Source organism: Anopheles coustani, chromosome 2 (assembly GCF_943734705.1).
Source record: "Anopheles coustani chromosome 2, idAnoCousDA_361_x.2, whole genome shotgun sequence".
NCBI lineage: Eukaryota > Metazoa > Arthropoda > Insecta > Diptera > Culicidae > Anopheles > Anopheles coustani.
This window is the reverse complement of record NC_071289.1, coordinates 69,188,063-69,207,470: the sequence shown is the minus strand read 5'-3', so window position 1 is coordinate 69,207,470 and position 19,408 is coordinate 69,188,063. Positions and strand designations below refer to the sequence as shown.

Genomic DNA, 19,408 nt, shown 5'->3' with positions numbered 1-19,408 from the left:
CCTTTTTATTGTTATTTGTCTAGATTGATTGGTCAACTGGTGTCGGTAGCTGGTGGTGGCTACCGCATGCGTTCAATTGAGGTGCTCCACTTCCGGCTCGGGAGGAGTCGTGGGGCGCAGATGGAGTTGAGACACAAGTTAATCTATCCGGTCAGGCATTCGATCGATCTGCGGCTCGTCTTTCGGCTTAGACGCGGCTCGGAGGCTTGCAAGTCGGGGTCCACTCCCAGTCGAACCAGTTGATGCAGGTGCGGGTGACACTGTTGAACATGCCCTCGGTCGGGCAGCGACGGTAGGTGGCCGGAGTGTTGGCGGTCTCGCACTGCCAGTACGCGGTCGGATCCCAGTTGTTACGCCACAGCGGGGTGGCCATCTCCGCCGCATTGCACAGCGGCTGCCCATCGCTGTCGTCCCGGACGCAACCGTTCTGGGCGAAGGCCACGGCAAGCACCATCGCGAGCAGGGAGAGAAGCATAACGGCTGCGGGGAGGAAGGAAAAATGTGTGATGGGCTAGTGGCGAGCGTTGTTGGTAGAAGTTGGTCACCGAATTCCACATGATTCATTTTAGGCAAATTTTCACCCCAACTATAATTCCAACGCACTGCAAGGACTCACCCTTCATGGTGTGTGTTGTTGTTACAAGCGGTGCTTCGATGGCTTCTTTAGCTGTTACAAGGATGTGCAATCGAATGCTACTGACCGTCTTCAGCGAACCGAAATGGTTATATACGCAAGGGCTCGGGGTACTGTCCAAAACATTGGACAGTCTCTTTCCTTGGCATCCCAAAAAATGAAAACAACATACATGCTACTTCGCTCGGTGGGGCGTGATAAGATAAACTTTGATCTGATATGCCCCCAGACCCACACATGAGTCCAAACCGCCCGCAACGGACGAACATACGCGATACGATCAGCACTGATCTTCACACGCCAGCATTCGAGACGAGAACGCAACCGACCAACCGTGGGTTGTTCGGTAGCCGATGTAAGACGACTTCTTTCCATCAAGGGACACCGAGACTTCGGAGCTGACCTTCAAACTTCCTGCGCCAGAATATATCTGTGCAAAGATTCGCCGGCCGACAACCACCGGAAATGCTGTTCGCCATATCGGGGCGGGATCGTCGCTGTCAGGCGTTTCGTCGGTGCCGACGACCGGTAGAATTTACATGACTGGCTACATTTGTGCAACACACGAACATCGACCGACAAACGTTCGTTCCGCCCCAGCCAGAAGGGGGGTATGCCCCAAAAATAAAAAGGATAAAAACTTTCTTCTACCCTTGATGAGACGGTATCATTGGAATGTCTTTTCGCTATTTGCTTTTTGATAAACCAAAGATACGAAGAATGGTGCGAATGCGTAGAATGGCCACAATGTACGCGATGACAAAGATAAAACATGTCCCAGTGCCTCTGGACCCACCACCGTAATGGGATGGAGGCTATCTTTAACCCAACTTTGGTCGGTACGATTAACGGTTGCGCATTAGATCTAAAGTTAGCACAGAGGTGGGATTATTATGGATGGTGATTGATGGATCAGTGGATATTAACATAAAATAATATCACAAATTGTATCCTTCGAAAACAAGGAGGAGCGAGGTTAACTTGAAACATAATTTTACATTGTCTTCCATCCAAACACCCTGTATATTCTACATGTACTAGAAAATTTCGGAAATGAATCAAAATGCGTCGTTGAATTGCGTTAGGGCAGAGAATATTCTCCCATTTACTGGTTTACAATAAATATGGTCTATTTATATTACAACACTTTTTTTTAAAACTATTTGTGCTTCGTGTACAAACTTGAGGCATATTAGAATAACACTAAAGCAATATTCGTTGCCGTTACAATACTTTTTTTCCACTCTTCCTTCTACTACATTCTAATGTACGCATTCAATGCACATACCACAGCACAACGTGTTGGCTTATCTCTTTTGGTGTTCGATGATTGTAGATGCAATAGCATTCTGTTTCATGCTACTCCCACCCTTTCACTAACTTTTTCATTTTGTGTTACCATACCTACTAAACTGTCACATGCGGATCTCCAGAGTTGGCTTTGAATTATTCTCTTATATCTCTGGACTGCCTCAAACTAGCAAACTAAACTTTTAGCAATATTTAATGCAAAAAAAATGTCTTTATCACATGCCTTCCACGAAGGATAATGATGTTGGTCAGAGGCAAGGTGCTACACCTTCATACTCACAATTGTGGATTAAAATCCCATTGATGTAATGAAACCGTATAAACTAAATAAAAAAAAATCTAACAACGTAAAAGTTGAACATAAAAAAATTGCTACCGCTATGAATATCTCGACCCGACGTGTAGAGTGTGCGGCCATATTGCGTTGCCCTTTTTTCGGGTCTTCTGAAGTCAGTGTGCAGATTGGTAACCGATTCGAAAATAGCAACCACACCGCCTTAAACAATCAACACCTCTTCCCGTTATCGCTCCGCCACAGAAGCCGCACGATACTGGCTGTACGGGAAGGGGCGGTTTCCGTCGCGTTGTTTGTACCGGCGTTTAAGGTTTTTCGAATGACAAGCAATCAACGTCAAATAGACCGTCTAGCTCAAGTCTTTCTCAATGTACCCGCTTACAGCCGTTCACAGAACGTGTAGAGTAGGTTACGGTCGTGAAAGTGGTACACGTTGTTGATGTGGCGTAGGACTCGGCCATCGATTAACCGACGGGCGTAGTGCGTTGCATCCGCACGATCCTTTGCCAACCCGACCTCCAGCAGCCAGTCTACGAAGGCACTCCCGTAGAATACCCGCCGATATACCTTAATGCGCCAGCTGGAAAAGGGACAAGGATAAGCCAATCAGAAGTTATTAAAAATGGTCACAAAGAATGTAATCAATCGCCAGGGACCGTACCGGATATCCTTCGCAATCGTCTTCCGACAGTTCTCCAAATGGTGCGTTGTGAACTGATCGCAGATGTGACGTGTTTCGGTGCTGAGTTCGCTCCAGATGGGCAGCTGAAGTAAGTTCGCACCGTACCACACCTTCCGCCAGAACTTCATCATCGGAAGTAGCAGCTCGCCGGTATCGGTGATGAAGACCGCCAGCACGATGATGCTCTGGCCGAAATTGAGGAACGCGTCGAGGAACGTCAGCTCCACGTAGATTCCCGACATTCCCTCCATGATAAGCGTCCACACCGACAGCGAGAGGCCAACAAACATCGAGCAGAGCAGCAGAATGAGGAGCACCATGTGGCGTAGGATTTGCTGCTGATCGACGGTCTTGTCAAACTCGAGCGGTTCCAGCCCATCGTTGGCCTGTTCGCGGTACCGATCGATGAGCGATTGGCACTGCTGCTTCGAAGCCGTTGGACAGTTGAACTGTGCCGAGCACATCCCATTCGATTGGATCGCGTCCGATCCGCCCGCAACGTCTGCGTTATTAATACTGTTGTTGATGGCTAGATCTTCAATGTCCACCACCGTGCGTACGGTCGCCGACGAGCTGCTACAGCAGCCCCCATTGCCAGTGTTCACACCGCAGCCCGTTCCATTTCCGACCGACTCACAGCCGGACAGTCCGGTCGTGAGGATCTCGTCGTCGCTGGAAGTTACCGAGTGGCGCCTTCGGTGGACGACCGTGCCGTTTCCGGTGCTCCCCGTCAACAGGTTCACGACGGAGCTCGTTGTGGTGACGGTTTCAGTGTCGGGTGAAGACACCTCCCGGGAAAGGGTAAGATAGCGTTCATGCCGTTTCTTGAAGCGCTGATGAAGGATAAGGCATCCCACCGTCACGATGAAACACATCACGAGCAGGAATACCGCTATGGCGGCCTGGGCATTACCGTACTGGAAGCTGGGATTACGTTTCTCCGTCGGGGTGATATTTGTGCCATCCACAAACAACAGCAGGGACACCATGAGCGTCGGTAGGCCCCAGGCGGCAGCAATCTGTCAAAGGAAAAGAAGGAAAATACAGTGTAAGGGGAATGTTCAACGTCGCTTACTTACGTTTTGAATTACGAACTAGCACTTGAAAATTCTATTTACTATTAAATTTTACATTTGTTGCCTTGGTAATTTGAGTTTGCCTTTGGGTCAAAGTAGCGTGTAAAAGTTAACATCAAGCGAAAGTTGCTATCGTTTAACATGGGGCATTTTTATAATGTCCCTTTTTCTCTTATTAACAATATACTACGGTTTTCCATTCCGTGTTCTTTTTTCAAAAATACAACCCTCAAGTAAGCTTATTGTTAAGTCTAATCTACTCTCCAACTTACAAACACTGGCCACAGCTTGAGCACGAAACAGAGACTCCGACACTGCAGAAACAAAATCGTGATGGCAAGGAAGGCCGTCCACAGTCGGCTGCTGTAGCAACCGATCGTGAAGAAGTAAAACTGCAGGTACAACTTCCACGGGCTGTTCTGCTCAAGTGTTGACCACAGAATAACGCCCACGTTGCAGATCAGCTGCGAAATAAGCAAACAACACGTGATGCGATGTGGCATCCGTTTCACCTTGCGCGTGAGTGCAAACAGTAGCAACATCCACACGCCGGCCACGATCGCCACGATGCTGATGTCGAAGGAAAATTTGTCCAGTTCGTTCAAATAGTCGGCCGGTGTGAGATTCGTGATGGTGATCATTTTCGCCGAGATGAACATCAGAGGAGCGCTGATGAACGTGGATGCCACCATGCTGCTTGCAACCTAGAAAAAATGGACAAATCATTGATATGAACACTGAAGCGAAAGGACATATCACAAAGTACTCACCAAATCTACATCTCGGTTGTACTGGGAAGCGATTACGAAAACCCCCGGGGCGGCCGGAAACGTTCCGTACAGAAAGCCGAACGTGCTCAGATCGGTGGTTTCGCTAAAGTTTGCCCCAGCATTCATAATATTCACCGTTTGGCGCGTGACGAGAGGAAAAACGAGCAGCTTCACCAGAATGAGGATACCGGGTAGAATCAGACCCGGGCCCTGCAACGTCGACGCTTTTCCGACCATGCGTAACCCGAGCAGGAAGAGGGCGGTGGCAGAGAAAGAGTTTCCCAGAGATCGTAGCACGCTGGACAGATACACGGGGAGTCCTTTGGGGAAAATCTGGCCACCAATCACGCCCAGCAAGGTCATCAGGAGGATCGGGTTGAAGAAGATCGATTCGATCGTTTTAATTACGACCAGTGCCTTTCCCTTCAAGATTTTTCGCCGGTTCTGGGCGGCCAATTCGGGGCAAGTTGTAGGTGGAGGATTCGCTTCTTCATCCGACGATGCCTACGGAATTCAAAAGGAGAAAGAGAGGTAATTTCTCTGCACTATTTGCAATCATTTGCTCATCTTCACATTAATTTTAATGTGAAAATTACACTCGTTTACTTGAAAATTGTTACAAATGAACGTAATGATTTGAAAATGTGCAAATAATTTTGCGACACGGTCACAAACGGGCGCCCATAAAGCAATCGTAATCAAACAAGCACCTGTTTGATGTCACCAACAATGACCGCTGTCGGTTGAGAAAAACACACACGCCATAATTACACTTCCGGTCGAAGCAAGTTAAACGGCTATCGTTATGATTCCCTCTCCCGTACGATGGAAGCCTTTTCAACTTTGAGATGGAAGGAACAACTATATCATTACAGGTTATTTCCACTGACGACAATATACAACCAAAAAATCCAAACGAATTAAATTCAGGTTTACATTGTGTGCTACTAATGGAGGGGAAATCTTTCTGGACTTTCTGCTAATAAAATTATAGCTTGTGTTGATATTGCATCAATATTTAATGAGGGTGTAACAGTTACTAAGAAAAAATGATGAAAAATACTCTATTTAAAAAAGAAATACTCACATTGTTTTGCGCATTTTTCTCCTTAATTTTGGAAATTTCCATCAGAACGTACCCGATCGGATTGAGGATCGCCAGAGAGATTGGCGCCAGCAGGTAAATGTAGGACGCATACTCAGGATGTAGTTTTGAGTACAAAGCCGACACTGAAAGTCGAGAAGAAAATCAGAAGCAAATAGTTAATTCGTGATCTTTTTCTTAAACCTTCGTTTGAAAACCTCTCCTCACCGATTGGATATCCGATGGCGAAATCATTGCTCTGCGTGCAAAAGATGGCCAGCAATCCCGCCCGGCCATAGTTGACGGGACGGGCGACGAGCAGTGATATGATCGCGACCGCGAAGAACACGATCGTCTTCGCGATCAGTATCGATAGCAGGAAGTTCCAGTTGACCGTGCTCCAGTCGAGTTCGGCCAGCGAAAGAAAGATCACCGACGGCAGGGCGAACGTGCCGACGAACGTGTTCAGGCCCTTCGCCTCGAAGTTACTGATGATATTGAGGCGCCCCGCCAGGTAGCTGTGGTATCCGGAAAGAGAAAGAAAACGTTAAAAGTGTTACCATTACTACGTTAAACTTTTTATGCTCGCCGCAGGACATTATCACAGGAAAAATCACCCACCGGGTAGGGCGCACTAGGTAGCATTTACTATCGTCGAAGAAACCGGTGGTCAGAGAGAAACAACGTTCGCATTGTGTTTAGAAGAAGCAAAACCACTAATGGGTTTAATATGTCTCGCCCCACTTTGAACAACACGGCGTCTCGTGAATCAAAGGAGTCGCAGCAGACCACAATAATCAAATCAAGTCACAGCCTCCTTCGCCAGCGTCTTAGTTGCGTGTCTCCCCATGCCTCTTGGCCAGCGTAGACGCTTCGAGCATTCGTTTGCCATCGAGCGGAACTGACCATCAGTGTTGACAGTGAATTGATTGCCCTAATTGAAACAATATGCTGTGAGGCATTTTTACGAGGACTCTGAGCACACGGTAGTTTCTTCGTGAGTCATGGTGTCCGTCAGGAAATTTCGAACGCATAACACAGGAACCGGTAACATGCAACGAACTACCGCGGAAGAACTACGCCGACTGGGTTAATAGTAAATACGTCTTCTGTTCGGTTGTAGCCTTCGAATGCGATTACACTCGACTCACAAGCCGGCGGGAATACCCTTTCTTCCGTTCACAGCTTAAGAGACCCTGGAAGTGGATAGCGTGAAATGGCAAACAACTAAGTTTACTGACTTTTAGTCGGGGTTTCCAGAGCTTTGAGTCATAATTTTAGTATCGATTATTTGGTAACCTTATCGAAGCTGAACAAGATAAAATGTTACCTACCTATTTGTTAAAAAAAACATGCATAAAAACTTCACATGCTTTTATTTAAAATATGACTAAGAAATAATTTAAACTATCTCTGAAACGATATCATTTTATTAGGTGACATTAGACTCATATTGAGGAAAATGGCATAAATTTCCAAAGGACTTTAAATTATTCAACCACCTGGGAAAAGACGTCTTCCCACCGTGGCGCAAACAAACCCGCTATCTAAATGACCGTACACGACATTGAAATGTGTGTGAGAACTGTTTAGAATATTTGAATTTTTCACTCTTAACGTGAGTTTCACAACCTGAGGAAATTGCTTTGCGTAATAAAACCTTACGTGCTGGATACATACGGGCACGGTTTGAATTGGCTCCCGGTGCGGTGCGGACAAATAATTTGCATTTGTCAGCATGTTTTTCAGTGCGACCTGCCGTAAATATAGTGTAAGCAACTACTATTCATTGAAGCAAGGGTCTTCACGACTTTGATGCACTAAAAATTCATTGGAGCTATTTACTAAGCTCGCGCAGATTTGATTTTAAACATTTATTATTTACCTTTTGACTGATCAAAGTTATTTATTATGAGGTAATGATCTATCTAAGGGAACTATCGTTAAAAACAATAAGTTAATCGTGTTAAAATGCGAATGTTTAAGTACCACTTCAGGTCTTTGTGATGGTTTTGAGAAGTCACAATTTGCACACTGGGGAATGATAAACAGTTCTTATCAATTTCATCTTGTATTCTGCTAGAATGGATCGGCATGTTTGAACAGCATGCGAAAAGAGAGAAAATAATAATGGATTCGAACGCTATGAAAAATCCCCTTTCCGGAAGGTTACGGTCGGGAGGAGGGTACGGGAATAAAATTTTCCCGATGCATGGTCGGGGAACGGAATGCAATGACGTGCAAGAATGTACGTCAATTCCTCCCGGTCCATTTCCCCAACGCGACGGCATGCTTCACCCACGGACAATGACGACGGTGATAATTTTCATTTTGAACACTCGATCGATGTGGAAAAACAAAGTAGGCGGAACTATTCAACTCTAGAGGGCGATGAGCGCAGCATCGAAGCCGCAGAAGGGTGGAAAATCGATCGATTCGACTGCTCTGGAAAACTTACCCACAGATGATGATGGCAAAGCACTGTATGAGCGCCGGATAGAGATTATCCATCGAGATCGTTGGCGTATTGTCGTCAGTTGTGTTGTTCTGCTGTGAGAAAACGTACTCGCCACTTACACCGCCACTTGCGTTGTGAAGTGGTAACGTTTCGAGCAGAACCGCTGGGTGGTTAGTCGTGATTGTGGCATTAAAGTGTCGCATCGCTGCGGCCACTGGTTGTTGAGCCACCATCACCGTCGCCAACAGTATGCTGGCCAGCATGGGGAGCCCCGCCCGATACTCCATTGAATGTTTGTTTTTTTCGGCTTCCTACTCGAACTCGAACGTTCGCTAATTTATCAAGGCGTGTTTGCGTGCTTGGTCGAACGGGAAAGGACGGGGGGACGCTGGTTCGGGCTCTTAGATTACCACTAGCGACATCGTTATTATTTGGCGCCGGGAGCACAAAGAAACTCGTTGGCACAATTCACACTTTACTAGTTTTGGTCGCTGGAAAAGGAGAGACACACGTTTGCATAAGGATAGGGTTCACTTTCTTCACCGCACACATGGCGGTTTGTCACGCACGGGTTAATTTAAAATATGAATTGCCGACGAGACACACTATCACTTTTACATGGAAAAGGCTGCTTTACAAATGCGGAACGTACGAATGAAGCCTTACTTTACTGGGTATTGGGATATCAAGGGGGTTTAAATCATATGCTCCTCTACATCAATATGTGCATTGACCTCATCTTAGTCGTTAGTCATCCTTCGGATCAATGTCCAAACGCATCACAAAGAAAGTAGGCGACATCGAATTAAATAATCAACGCCTACCAACGGTTATCATTTACGCTGGATTTGTTTGCATTATTTCAAGTTGCTCGTAGTTGCTGAATACGCCAACCAGTGATCGATTGTACACTGGAGTGAAATTACCGCCATCGTTGGTACCTGACAAGTATTGAATGGGACATTGAACGAAAGTCTCGCTGGTTTTGCTAATTCAAAAACAATTTAAAGCCACTCGGTGAGTACACAGGAACGTTGTGAAAGATGTTATTCAAACGGCCAGTATATAGTTTACTAACAAATCACACGCGTATACCGTGTGTCCATGCACGTACCGGACGCTAAGTGTACCACCAGCTATAGAAGTCTACTAAAACGGACACGATAGGGTTTCTTTGCTCGGGAAGGATTATCGCGAAATCTTTCGCGATCGACCTTGAACCACAGTTTGTTTTGCGAAAGGTTAGTCAAGCACGATGGCAAAGTGCGCTGAGACACTTAGCTGACGTAGGATGCCGCCCAGATGGCTCGTAACCTAAGTGGCATTTCCGTTCTCCGTGCTAAACCCAAACAAGGGGGCCAGGTAGATTAATCTCGTTTCGTCCTACTAGACGGAATATGGTTTAGCACCATTTCAGCACTATTCACTAAATACAGCTTTCGTTTTCATTTCAAAGGCGCCACTTTCTCTAAAAATAAATCAAAGCAACGGGAGGACAGGTACAACAAATATCAACACTACGGTGCACACAATTTTCTTCCACGGAACAGCTGACGGGCTCAATTAGACACTCTATTTTTAAGCGTAGCACACTACGTACCGCGTCGTCCATTCGTCGAAATTAGACAATTATTGCATTCTTGCACACGATCAATAATTGTTAGCAGTGCGAAGCACGAGCAGCATTGTGAATTGCACAACTAAATTTTCTGAGTCGGAGGTGTGTGGTCGAGAGTTGTGATCAGAATTGATGGAACTAGTTCCATAAAAACAGGATTAGTAGGTTCTGTATAGTTTATTGAACTCATGCGGTATGGATAAGGTTTAAATAGCATTTTTTTAACCTTGTAAATTGGTGCGTTGCAGCCAACTATACTATTGATTTCATGTTATTCTCAGACCAACGGTAGACAACATTGTGGTTGTAGACATATTGGTATTTAAAACCGACTGGGTCCATAGGTATGAGGAACTATTCCAGCGGAATTATTAGGTCATTAACGGAACACCTCTAGCGGTCTAAATCGGTGTATAGTGTTCTCTGTTTTTCTTGAATTCATTGTCTCTTTCTTGCCTACATTCAGCGGGGGGTTGATGTTTTTGTTTTGGTTTCGTTTTCCCACCGCGATGTCAACAACACACTCGCTGGTCAGTTCGAAATCTCCAGTCGCGGACGTCGCGCGAAAAAAGCACAACACTCGAGATAACAAACAATGAAGGCTCACCCGACTGCCCGCAGCCGTATCCGGGAGCAGGAATTGAATCCCGTGTTTCACTTTCAAAACAAGGAGGAAGACAACCAAATACTTACGCGGGCCAAGATCAAGCAGGCGCTGAAAAGTGGAGTGTTGAATTTGGCTGGTAGAGGATTAGCATCGGGTAAGGTTATTGCGGTCTAGCAAATTCGTACGCCACCGTTCGATCCCAAGTGGAACCAAGGTTAAATAATACGACAATGCAATAACCATTTAATGCCCCGCCAGCGAGGCACATCTGGTTGCATCAGCGGTAGGCCATCTGGCCAAATTTGTGCTCGTGCACACCAAGCGAAACCACTTTCGTTCCAGTTGAAGGCGTTTTGTGTGTGGTTTACGTTTCGTCAACGCATAGCACCCCCGCTAAAGGTGCAGCATCCTCGGCGGATCGATCCGTTCGGTTCGATCGATCGAGTGAGGAAACAACAAAACTCCCAATAATGTGACCTTAGCAACACACACCCGTCGTTAGAATGTTCTGCCTGGATAACAATTTCACGTATCACTGAATCTTCACTGTGATTGAGCAACACATTGGTTCTGCTATTTGCGCGTTTGCGATAACAGTCCACCTCCACTGCTCTTGCAGGGCAGTGCACTAAACGGCAAGCCGAGTACCTCGGCGAGGTGAACGATTATCGACGTGTTTAATTCATTTGTTCCGTTCGACAGAACTGCGACAGCTTGCTAGGATACAGCATCCATCAGCAGAAGTTAGTACCACAAACGGACAACGTTTGCGCAACACGAATCTTTGTGCTCAGTGACAATGAGACGATCGAGAACGCACATCCCTTACCCGAAGCGCCGTTATCGAAAAATTCGCGGTACCGCACTGTTGGAGCATTATTTGGCAGCTTTTAATCATCGAATACACACGTTTTATGTTGATTTCTACCATCCCACACGTTTTATTTTACAGTGCCCGAAAAGGTGTGGAACTTGAGCGACTCGGATGAAAATGAGAAGGAAGTGCGGTACGATTTGGAACGCTCGAACGAGGAGGACAGCTGGTGGAATCAAAAGTCTCTCACCACGCTGGACCTCAGCTCGAACACGCTAACTTTGATAAGTGAAAATATTCAAAACTTGGCCGATCTAACTGTGCTTAATGTGAGTATGCAACGTAGTAGGCGCCTGTCCGTGGTGATCATCTGGCATCCGACATCAGTTCGATCGTTTAACATCTATCATCTACTTAACAGCTTCAAGATAATGCACTAACTAGCCTCCCCGAAGGCATTGGAGCGCTTACAAAGCTTACTAAACTGACCATCAGCCGTAACAAGCTGTCGGAACTGCCGGAGAGTTTCTTTCGGCTGAAGGAGCTGAAGGTTCTCAACCTTTCGCATAACGAGTTTCCGGAAGTGCATCCCAATATAAGCGATTTAATAATGCTTGAATCGTTGGTAAGATATTATATAATCGCAAGGGTGTATAACATGACAGCAGATAGGAAACCGATTAACGCCTTTTACAGGATTTTTCCTTTAACAGCATTAATGCTTTACCGGGTGGCATTGGGTTCCTCGTACGGTTGCAGCAACTAACTTTGAATAACAACCGATTAACGGAACTACCGAACGATATCGTCAACCTACGCAGTGAGTCATTGGATGAATGTTGCTAATATTTTTGAATGTTTTTTAAGTTGACTCAATTCGTTTTTCTCTTTCGCTTTCCCGGCAGATCTTCACAAGCTCGATCTATCGAAGAATGATCTAAAACTGTTGCCTCCGGTCATGGGAGAGCTGCGCAAGCTGGAATGCTTCTACGTCCAGCATAACGACATCGACGAGCTGCCCGACTTTACCGGTTGCGAGGCGCTCAAGGAGCTGCACATTTCGAACAACTTCATCAAGACGCTACCGGCAGACTTTTGCGAGAACTTACCCCAACTCAAGGTGCTCGATCTGCGCGACAACAAGATCGAACGGCTGCCGGATGAGATCGCACTGCTCGCTAGCCTGACGAGACTCGACCTTTCGAACAACACGATCAGCAGCCTTCCCTCGTGCCTGTCCACGCTGGCCCACCTGGTCAGCCTGCAGGTGGAGGGCAATCCGATCCGTTCGATACGCCGAGACGTCATCCAGTGCGGTACGCAGCGGATACTGAAAACCCTACGCGAACGGGATGCGTCTAAGTCGAAGGCAGGTGCATCGGAGGGACAAGGTGGTGCCTCGGTGGCTAGGGGAAATTCCCTGTTTGCCCCTGAAAGCACCTTCCCGGATGTGTATCAGATGCGCAAGGGACGTGCGCTGATCGTGAGTTCCAAGGGTCTGATCGATATTCCGGAGGCCGTGTTTTTAGACGCACTGGAGGCTTCGGTGTACAATGTCGATATAAGCAAGAACAAGCTGACCAACGTTCCGGCAGGGTAACAGGCTCCCACTTACTTAAACAATCCCGTAAATTATTCCCTCTTAAATTTTCTCTTTTTACAGAATAATTCACTTATCCTCTTTGCTAACGGAATTGAACGTCAGCGCTAACCTCCTTCAGACCGTTCCGGCATGTTTTTCGCAGTTCGATAAAATAAGCTACCTTAACCTAGCGAACAACCAAATGACCGACCTGCCGGAGGTAATCGGACTGCTGGTGACCCTGCGGGAGCTGAACGTTATCAACAACCAGCTCAAACTAATTCCCGCGTGTGTGTACGAGCTGAAGGGATTGGAAATATTTCTGGCAAGCGGTAACAAGATCGAGGAAATTGACGCCAGCGAAAACGGGCTGGGAGCACTGAAGCGGCTGGCCACGTTGGATCTGGCAAACAACAACATCAAGCATGTTCCACCAACATTGGGAACGTTGAAGCACATCACGTAAGTTTAGTTATGGAGCATTTGTTGCACATGGAATTGATGGGATGAGGGATTTTTGCTCTCTTCGCAGCACTCTGGAACTGATCGGTAACAGCTTTCGGCAGCCCCGGCATCAGATTTTGGAAAAGGGTACCGAATCCATTATGGCCTACCTGAGGGACCGCATTCCTCAGTAAAAATTAGAGGAAATCCTCCCTGCGGGAAAAACTTTGCACAAATTGTACTCGTTACGCCATACGAAAGCTTCTCTAGCTGCTTTACCTTCGCCTAGAAAGGCACTCGACTTTCTTTGGCGCTGGCGCACTGGCTGGCTTGCATGCACCAAACCAGCACACGCCTTCCCTTGACCCCGCAATGCATGCGCAACCGTGATGATGTTTGTGGCCATACTCGGTTTCCTTACAGAGCTAAAAACGAAACAAAAATGTACCAAAAAAAGAAATTATTTCAGTATAATAAACCTTTTATTCAACACCCCACATCCAGATGTTACAAATGTGCCGGTATGATTTAACTGATGCGATGGTTTGCCATGCAGGCGAAGCAGTTACAATCTCGTAACCCAATTAAAACTCCTTCTTAATCGAATGATATATCTCTAGCATTGCTTTTCGAATTTATTCAATCTTATTTCGTTCATCAACAACCGGTAACAATGATGTTAGTCAAAATCAAACACTAAGCAACGCAAACGAGGCCTCGTTTGTAACGGAACGAAACCAGAAAATCGGAGGAACTTCCGCTTGCTTGCAGCAACAAGAGTCAAACGAACACAAGAAGGGGGGAAATTCTATCATCACAAGCATAAACAAAAACTTAAGGTGGTAATAAATTGACAATACGCGTTTTAATCTACTTCTAAGAAGGCCAGTCGAATACCCTTGAGAGATGGGTGGGTAGGAGGTAATGTTCGGGGTTATCTCGCGTAACTCCAAACTCCACAGCGGGGGTCTCTGGATTCTCTCTTTCCCGTTCACACTTGCTACACCAAGCTAAAGCCCTGAGTCTGTTGGATTGCCTGCAGCAGCTTGTACTTGAGCCGCTCCTTCGTCTGGTACGGAGGTAGATCGAGTAGATTGAAGCAGGTGTGAGCGACTGGGAGAAACTTATCGTCCGGCGTCCGCTGGATGATAATCTGATTGGAAGGTGAAGTAAAAAACAAAAAAACATTAGAATTCCTCTGGCAGTGGATGATCTTCTTTACTCCGGCATACCTTAATCGCCTTCATTCCCAAGATCGGGATACGATCACAGCCGGTGAGAAAGAGAAGAAAATTTTTCTTCTCCTCAAGTGGCAGCTCGTGAAATACTTCCCAAAACCATCGTATCTGTAGAAAAATGAAAAGCCATTGAATATTCGTGGTCGGAAATTATGGTCCCGCTAGCAGTAGATTTACCGTTTGATCCCCGGAAGTGTAACCATTCTTGTACTCGGCATTTTCCTCCAGCACGATCCAGTCGTACTCCTCGTTGCCGACCACCATCGCCATCAGTTCGTGTGCTCGAAACAGCTTCAGTGCGCGCCCTTCGCAGACGCGCATAAAACCGGCGTGAAACTGTTGGAATGATTTCTTCACCGATTTGTTGAACACATAGTCAATGTATAGGTTGACAAATTCGTGCCTGAAAAAGGGGGTTCCGATTAGAAGATTCACACCGCGATCGCCCTTTCACCACCCCGCCCGCCGTTTCCCTTGCTTACTTATTCTCTTGTGTCAGTCGAATCTTATCCCCATTGGGCTTCAACGGAATGGTCTGAATCTCGCCAAAGTAGTCCCGTGTTGTGGAGAACGTCAGGTCGAACACATCCTCCAGATCCGGTTGGTCGTAGTCGAGAATGCGCTGCATCGAGTTCGCTACCACCGGCGCCAGATCGCGCAGATCCTCCATATCGACCTCCTCGTTCAGCAACTTCTTGTACAGCGCGAGCGGGAAGGGCAGTGCGATGATGGTAAAGTTGTAGATCGCCAGCCCGCACAGGATGCCGATCAGAGCGAACATTCCGTCGTCGCAGTCGAAAAAGTCCTCCGTGAACCAGATGGCACGCGAGTCCTCGAACGACTTGAACATTCCATACTTCGGATCGAGCACTTCGCGCAGCAGCAGCATAAAGAACTCCTTCCGTACACCGCCCGCATCTTCGGCCTCCTCGCCGTGGAACTTGATGCGTATCGGTTTCTTCAGATCGTGCGCCGAGTACCGCGACAGCTCCCGGATCGTGTCCATGACGATGTTTTCGCGGGTCACATTCAACCAAATGTACTGCACCTGCAGTGGGTTCTGTAGGAACGAAAGCATGTGGATCACCGAGGGTGTATGCATGGCCACGTCCATCTGCATCGCCTGGTCCATCTGGAGCATGAGCGTTTTGGCGGCGGCATTGAAAATGAATGGATAATTGCACAGCGAAAAGGCGGATGTCTTCGAGAACGTCACCCAGTGCCAGTAGTGGCGCGTTATGTCGACCAGCTCGTGGATCTCGTTGATATGAAACTGGCCGTACGGCAGCTTGTCCGTGCGTTTGTGATGATTGCTCCAGTACAGCCTCGATAGGATGTCTAGCGCGGCAGTCAGGTGTACATCGAGCGGTAGCACCTGCTCATCGTCGGCTCCGGTTGCCGCAACGCGCGGGTATTTAAACCCGATAAGGTAAACGATGACGCTCTTGAAATTCTCCACCATCCGCTCGAAGTACTCCCGCGGTGTACCGGCCCACCAGCTCAGCACGATTTCGTGCGCAGTCTTGGCCAGCTTCAGCACGCAACTGCTGAACGGTGAGTGAAGTTTCTCGTAGTTTTTCGGGTTGATAAACTCGTGATACAGTGGCAGCAGCAGGTAGATCCGCAGCGTTTCGACGTCCGCCGGCGAGGGGACTAAGGCACCGAGTAGCTCCGAAGCGATCGAGTCACAGATCAGCTGCTTGAGCGATTCGTGCTCTATCTTGCGAATGTGCTCGAACGTTTCCTCCGCCGCGCCCATGTCCAGGCCCGGATGCTTACGGGTGCAGCAAAAGTGTTCGTCACCGGGCAGCAGCAGGGAACCGTTCATGCAGGCGAGCGACTTAAAGATCGTCTCAACCGCCTGTATCAGATCCTGGTCGATCGATTGTTCCGGCTCGATCTGTGCCAGTTCCTTTCCCATTTCGACAGTAAGTGAAAGTATTTGGGTGCTGTCACTGTGGGCAAGCGAGCGAAAAAAGTGATGTTTTAATAGAAAATTATAATAAAACGGTTATTCAACACACACTTACTCATATAGGCGATAATCGACTGGTTCTTCCTTTTCAAACAAGGAAACAAAACATTGATCTCCACCGGAGAATATACGATTGACGCAACCCGTTTCCTCCGGGGCATCCAGACTGGTTTTCAGCTGCAGAAAAATAAACGGTAAATTAATATGTCAAATCTCCCGAATGAAATAATCTTCTTCCCTGGCTTACCCACGGTCCACGGACGATCTGCGGCGTGTTGAAAGTGCCCACCATACCGATCCCCAGCTGTCCGACACCGCTCAAACCGAACCCGTAGATCTTCCCGCGCGACGGCACGAAGGCCAAGGTATGTCGACGGCCGCATGCAATCTGTGTGATCTTACTGCCCATCAGCTCGAACACCTTTCGAGGCAGAATTTCGTTGCTACAACTGCCGTGCCCTAGTTGACCGAACGATCCGGCACCGCACGTAAAGACTCCGCCCTCGTTTGTCAAAAAGACTGAGAAGTCGTCACCGCAGCTAACGTACCGTACTCCCAGGCTGCGCAGGGTTCGCAGTTGCGTCGGATAGCAGCGTGAGTTGAGATCGTTAAGGCCTAGCTGTCCAAAGGTGTTTTTACCCCAGCCAAAAATGGCACCGGATCTGTGTGACGGGAGGGAACCCACCGAATAGAGAGAATGTGTTTTGTTAGTGAAAATGTATAAACACATAGGTGTTCCTAACGTACTTCGACACGGCAAAGCTATGATTTCCTCCACAAGCGATAAACGCAAGCGGTACACCGGCCAACGATTCTACCAGCGTCGGTGTGGAGACCTTCTCACTCGTACTACCGATACCCAGCTGACCGTAAGCATTCGAGCCCCAGGCGTACAGTTCACCGCTGTTTGTCAGTGCCAGACAGTGGTACTGGCCGGAAGCAATCTGTACCACGTGTTTCGCCGCGATCGGTTTGATGAGGCGCGGCGTCGGTTGGCGACCTATTTCCAGCTCGTGTCCAAGTTGGCCGAGTGCGTTCGAACCCCAGCTAAACACTTGGCCCCAGTTGGTGAGGGCGAGCGAGTGAGCCGTACCACAACTGATCTGCGTTATGATGTAATTGTCCAGTGATGTGACCAGTTCTAAAAGCATAGATAGCAAATGAATTAATTTCTCATACCGAAGATTCGATGCCATCGAAGCTAACGGTTACGGGTATGAAACGTGGGTATAATGTTCGATGTTGAGGAAAGTTGGGTAAGGGTAATTTCCAAAACCAAAGGATCGAATGTTACATGCTATCTATAAATGAGTAATCAACAGTCAAAAACATGTTTGCAAAAAATGTAAACGTAAAGTGTTTTGTACGATGGTAAAATAGTTACATACTAAATCTCGACATACGTGGCCTTTTGTTCGGTAAAATGCATGTATCGTGACCCAGCTGACCGTGGTCATTGTTACCGCAAGCATACATCTTGCCTTCCTTCGTAAGGAATAGGGTATGGCTAGCACCGCACGCAGCCTGGGACACATCTTCCGCCTGTGCCCAATCCATCTTTCGCGGGACAATTACCTGTAAAAGAAGCGAGCCCACGGTGAAGAACTGTATGGCAACTATAGCAAATAAAGGCCAGAATTTACTCACTTGCTCATCCTCTATTCCGTCGAGACCGAGCTCGCCCTGGCCCGTATTTCCCCAGCAGTAGATCGCCATGGTTGTATTGCTATACGGCACCGCGCTGCGAGTGGAGGAACAAAGTGGCAATTAAAACATATGAAGGCATCCATACTGACTTCTACGAAAACTAAGCGAAAATACTGCATGATAAATACATCTAGCGCAAAATGACGTATTTTATCCGATTATTGCATCTTGCACGGGATAATATGAACGTCCAGAATATTCTGCACGACATTGCGTAGCCCTTCTTGACAACAAAATATTGCACCAAGCATCCGTGTTATTATCCTGCTCTATATTATAGTAGGCACGGAAGCAACCTGCAACTGGTTTGTCTACGTTACGCTTTCTAGTTCATTTGCTCACCTTCCAAAATTCGACATAAAAGGCGATTTCACATCTATTAAGTGTAAACACTACAATTTGCTATACCTAAAACAGAACGCACGAAAGCTCTTGTGGTCCACGACCACAAACCACACGAACGATAAATGACACAGCCTATTTTGTTTTGAAAGCGAATGGTTAATTTAATCTCTTTAGTACCATTTAGCGAATGGTAATTAAACTTTCGCGTTATCTGTTCAATGAACAGATTCTAGATTGTTGCTACTGTAGCAGCCGCGAAGTTTCTGTACGGACTAGTGGTGGGCACTCCGGAGCGCACTAACGGCTCCGGGCCAGACTCCGAGGCTTCCGACCAACTCCGGTAAATTTTTGAGCTGGCTCCGGAACCGAACTAACGGCTCCGGAACCGAATCCGAACCTTCGGCTGCAAGCTTATGGCTACGTGATGAGCCAAAGATTGGTAGATGGACTCCCGTTTTGTTTGTTTTGGTCGCATGATCGACGCCAATGAAAGAATCGTGGAGATTAGTTAGTTCGTTCAGACCCGGCTGCGGAGCCGTTAGTTCGGAATTGGTTCCGGAGCCGGCTCCAAAATTTACCGGAGTTAGTCGGAATCGGCTCCGGAGCTTATTTTTCATCACTAGTACGGACCCAGATATATACACACTATATCCAGTATTTAATCATCTTGGTTTTGGTTTTCGACAAAACTGCTCGTTCGTCGATTGTTGTGATGCAAAACAGGTGAATCGCGGGATGTTTACGACCAAGACCAGGTGGTTAAAAAAA

The 19,408-nt window shown here is 47.2% G+C and overlaps 4 protein-coding genes across 5 annotated transcripts; 1 reads left to right on the top strand and 3 right to left on the bottom strand.

The window, feature by feature from the left end:
- Window positions 1-187: 187 nt before the first annotated feature.
- On the bottom strand, window positions 188-623 carry LOC131264896 (uncharacterized). The gene is made up of 2 exons (XM_058267161.1): window positions 617-623; window positions 188-480 (listed from the first exon to the last, which is right to left on the bottom strand). Exons 1-2 carry the CDS (start codon window positions 621-623, stop codon window positions 188-190), a joined length of 300 nt encoding a protein of 99 aa, XP_058123144.1.
- Window positions 624-1,710: 1,087 nt separating this feature from the next.
- Window positions 1,711-10,003, bottom strand: LOC131267713 (integral membrane protein GPR155). Its single transcript, XM_058270655.1, has 8 exons — window positions 9,911-10,003; window positions 8,311-8,801; window positions 6,081-6,370; window positions 5,856-5,998; window positions 4,769-5,272; window positions 4,271-4,702; window positions 2,902-3,941; window positions 1,711-2,820 (listed from the first exon to the last, which is right to left on the bottom strand). The coding sequence occupies exons 2-8, from the start codon at window positions 8,595-8,597 to the stop codon at window positions 2,619-2,621; spliced, it is 2,898 nt and encodes a 965-aa protein (XP_058126638.1). The 5' UTR covers window positions 8,598-8,801; window positions 9,911-10,003; the 3' UTR covers window positions 1,711-2,618.
- Window positions 10,004-10,523: 520 nt separating this feature from the next.
- On the top strand, window positions 10,524-13,976 carry LOC131262595 (leucine-rich repeat-containing protein 40). The gene is made up of 7 exons (XM_058264638.1): window positions 10,524-10,689; window positions 11,488-11,678; window positions 11,771-11,974; window positions 12,046-12,169; window positions 12,255-12,945; window positions 13,013-13,393; window positions 13,464-13,976. The coding sequence occupies exons 1-7, from the start codon at window positions 10,524-10,526 to the stop codon at window positions 13,567-13,569; spliced, it is 1,863 nt and encodes a 620-aa protein (XP_058120621.1). The 3' UTR covers window positions 13,570-13,976.
- An 8-nt stretch (window positions 13,977-13,984) lies between these two features.
- Window positions 13,985-18,840, bottom strand: LOC131262594 (probable E3 ubiquitin-protein ligase HERC4). Of its 2 annotated transcripts, none has more exons than XM_058264636.1 (10): window positions 18,638-18,840; window positions 18,236-18,329; window positions 17,977-18,163; window positions 17,336-17,729; window positions 16,836-17,250; window positions 16,644-16,765; window positions 15,096-16,568; window positions 14,791-15,016; window positions 14,608-14,721; window positions 13,985-14,528 (listed from the first exon to the last, which is right to left on the bottom strand). In XM_058264636.1, exons 1-10 carry the CDS (start codon window positions 18,652-18,654, stop codon window positions 14,376-14,378), a joined length of 3,195 nt encoding a protein of 1,064 aa, XP_058120619.1. In that variant the 5' UTR covers window positions 18,655-18,840; the 3' UTR covers window positions 13,985-14,375. The 2 variants fall into 2 exon arrangements, with proteins under 2 accessions (XP_058120619.1, XP_058120620.1); XM_058264637.1 differs by having other exon boundaries at window positions 17,992-18,163.
- Between the last annotated feature and the right edge of the window lie 568 nt (window positions 18,841-19,408).

What these genes read in the sequence shown, in the direction of transcription:
- LOC131267713 (XM_058270655.1), bottom strand. Translation starts at nt 8,597, where the DNA reads ATGGAGTATCGGGCGGGGCTCCCCATGCTGGCCAGCATACTGTTGGCG. An exon ending in TTTGCCATCATCATCTGTGG is followed by an intron (nt 6,371 to 8,310) that starts GTAAGTTTTCCA and finishes CGGATACCACAG; the next exon opens with CTACCTGGCGGGGCGCCTCA. An exon ending in TCAAGCTGTGGCCAGTGTTT is followed by an intron (nt 3,942 to 4,270) that starts GTAAGTTGGAGA and finishes TTCCTTTGACAG; the next exon opens with ATTGCTGCCGCCTGGGGCCT.
- LOC131262595 (XM_058264638.1), top strand. Translation starts at nt 10,524, where the DNA reads ATGAAGGCTCACCCGACTGCCCGCAGCCGTATCCGGGAGCAGGAATTG. An exon ending in CCGATCTAACTGTGCTTAAT is followed by an intron (nt 11,679 to 11,770) that starts GTGAGTATGCAA and finishes TCTACTTAACAG; the next exon opens with CTTCAAGATAATGCACTAAC. An exon ending in TAATAATGCTTGAATCGTTG is followed by an intron (nt 11,975 to 12,045) that starts GTAAGATATTAT and finishes CGCCTTTTACAG; the next exon opens with GATTTTTCCTTTAACAGCAT.
- LOC131262594 (XM_058264636.1), bottom strand. An exon ending in GTCGATTATCGCCTATATGA is followed by an intron (nt 16,569 to 16,643) that starts GTAAGTGTGTGT and finishes GCTTGCCCACAG; the next exon opens with TGACAGCACCCAAATACTTT. An exon ending in CGACTGACACAAGAGAATAA is followed by an intron (nt 15,017 to 15,095) that starts GTAAGCAAGGGA and finishes CCCCTTTTTCAG; the next exon opens with GCACGAATTTGTCAACCTAT.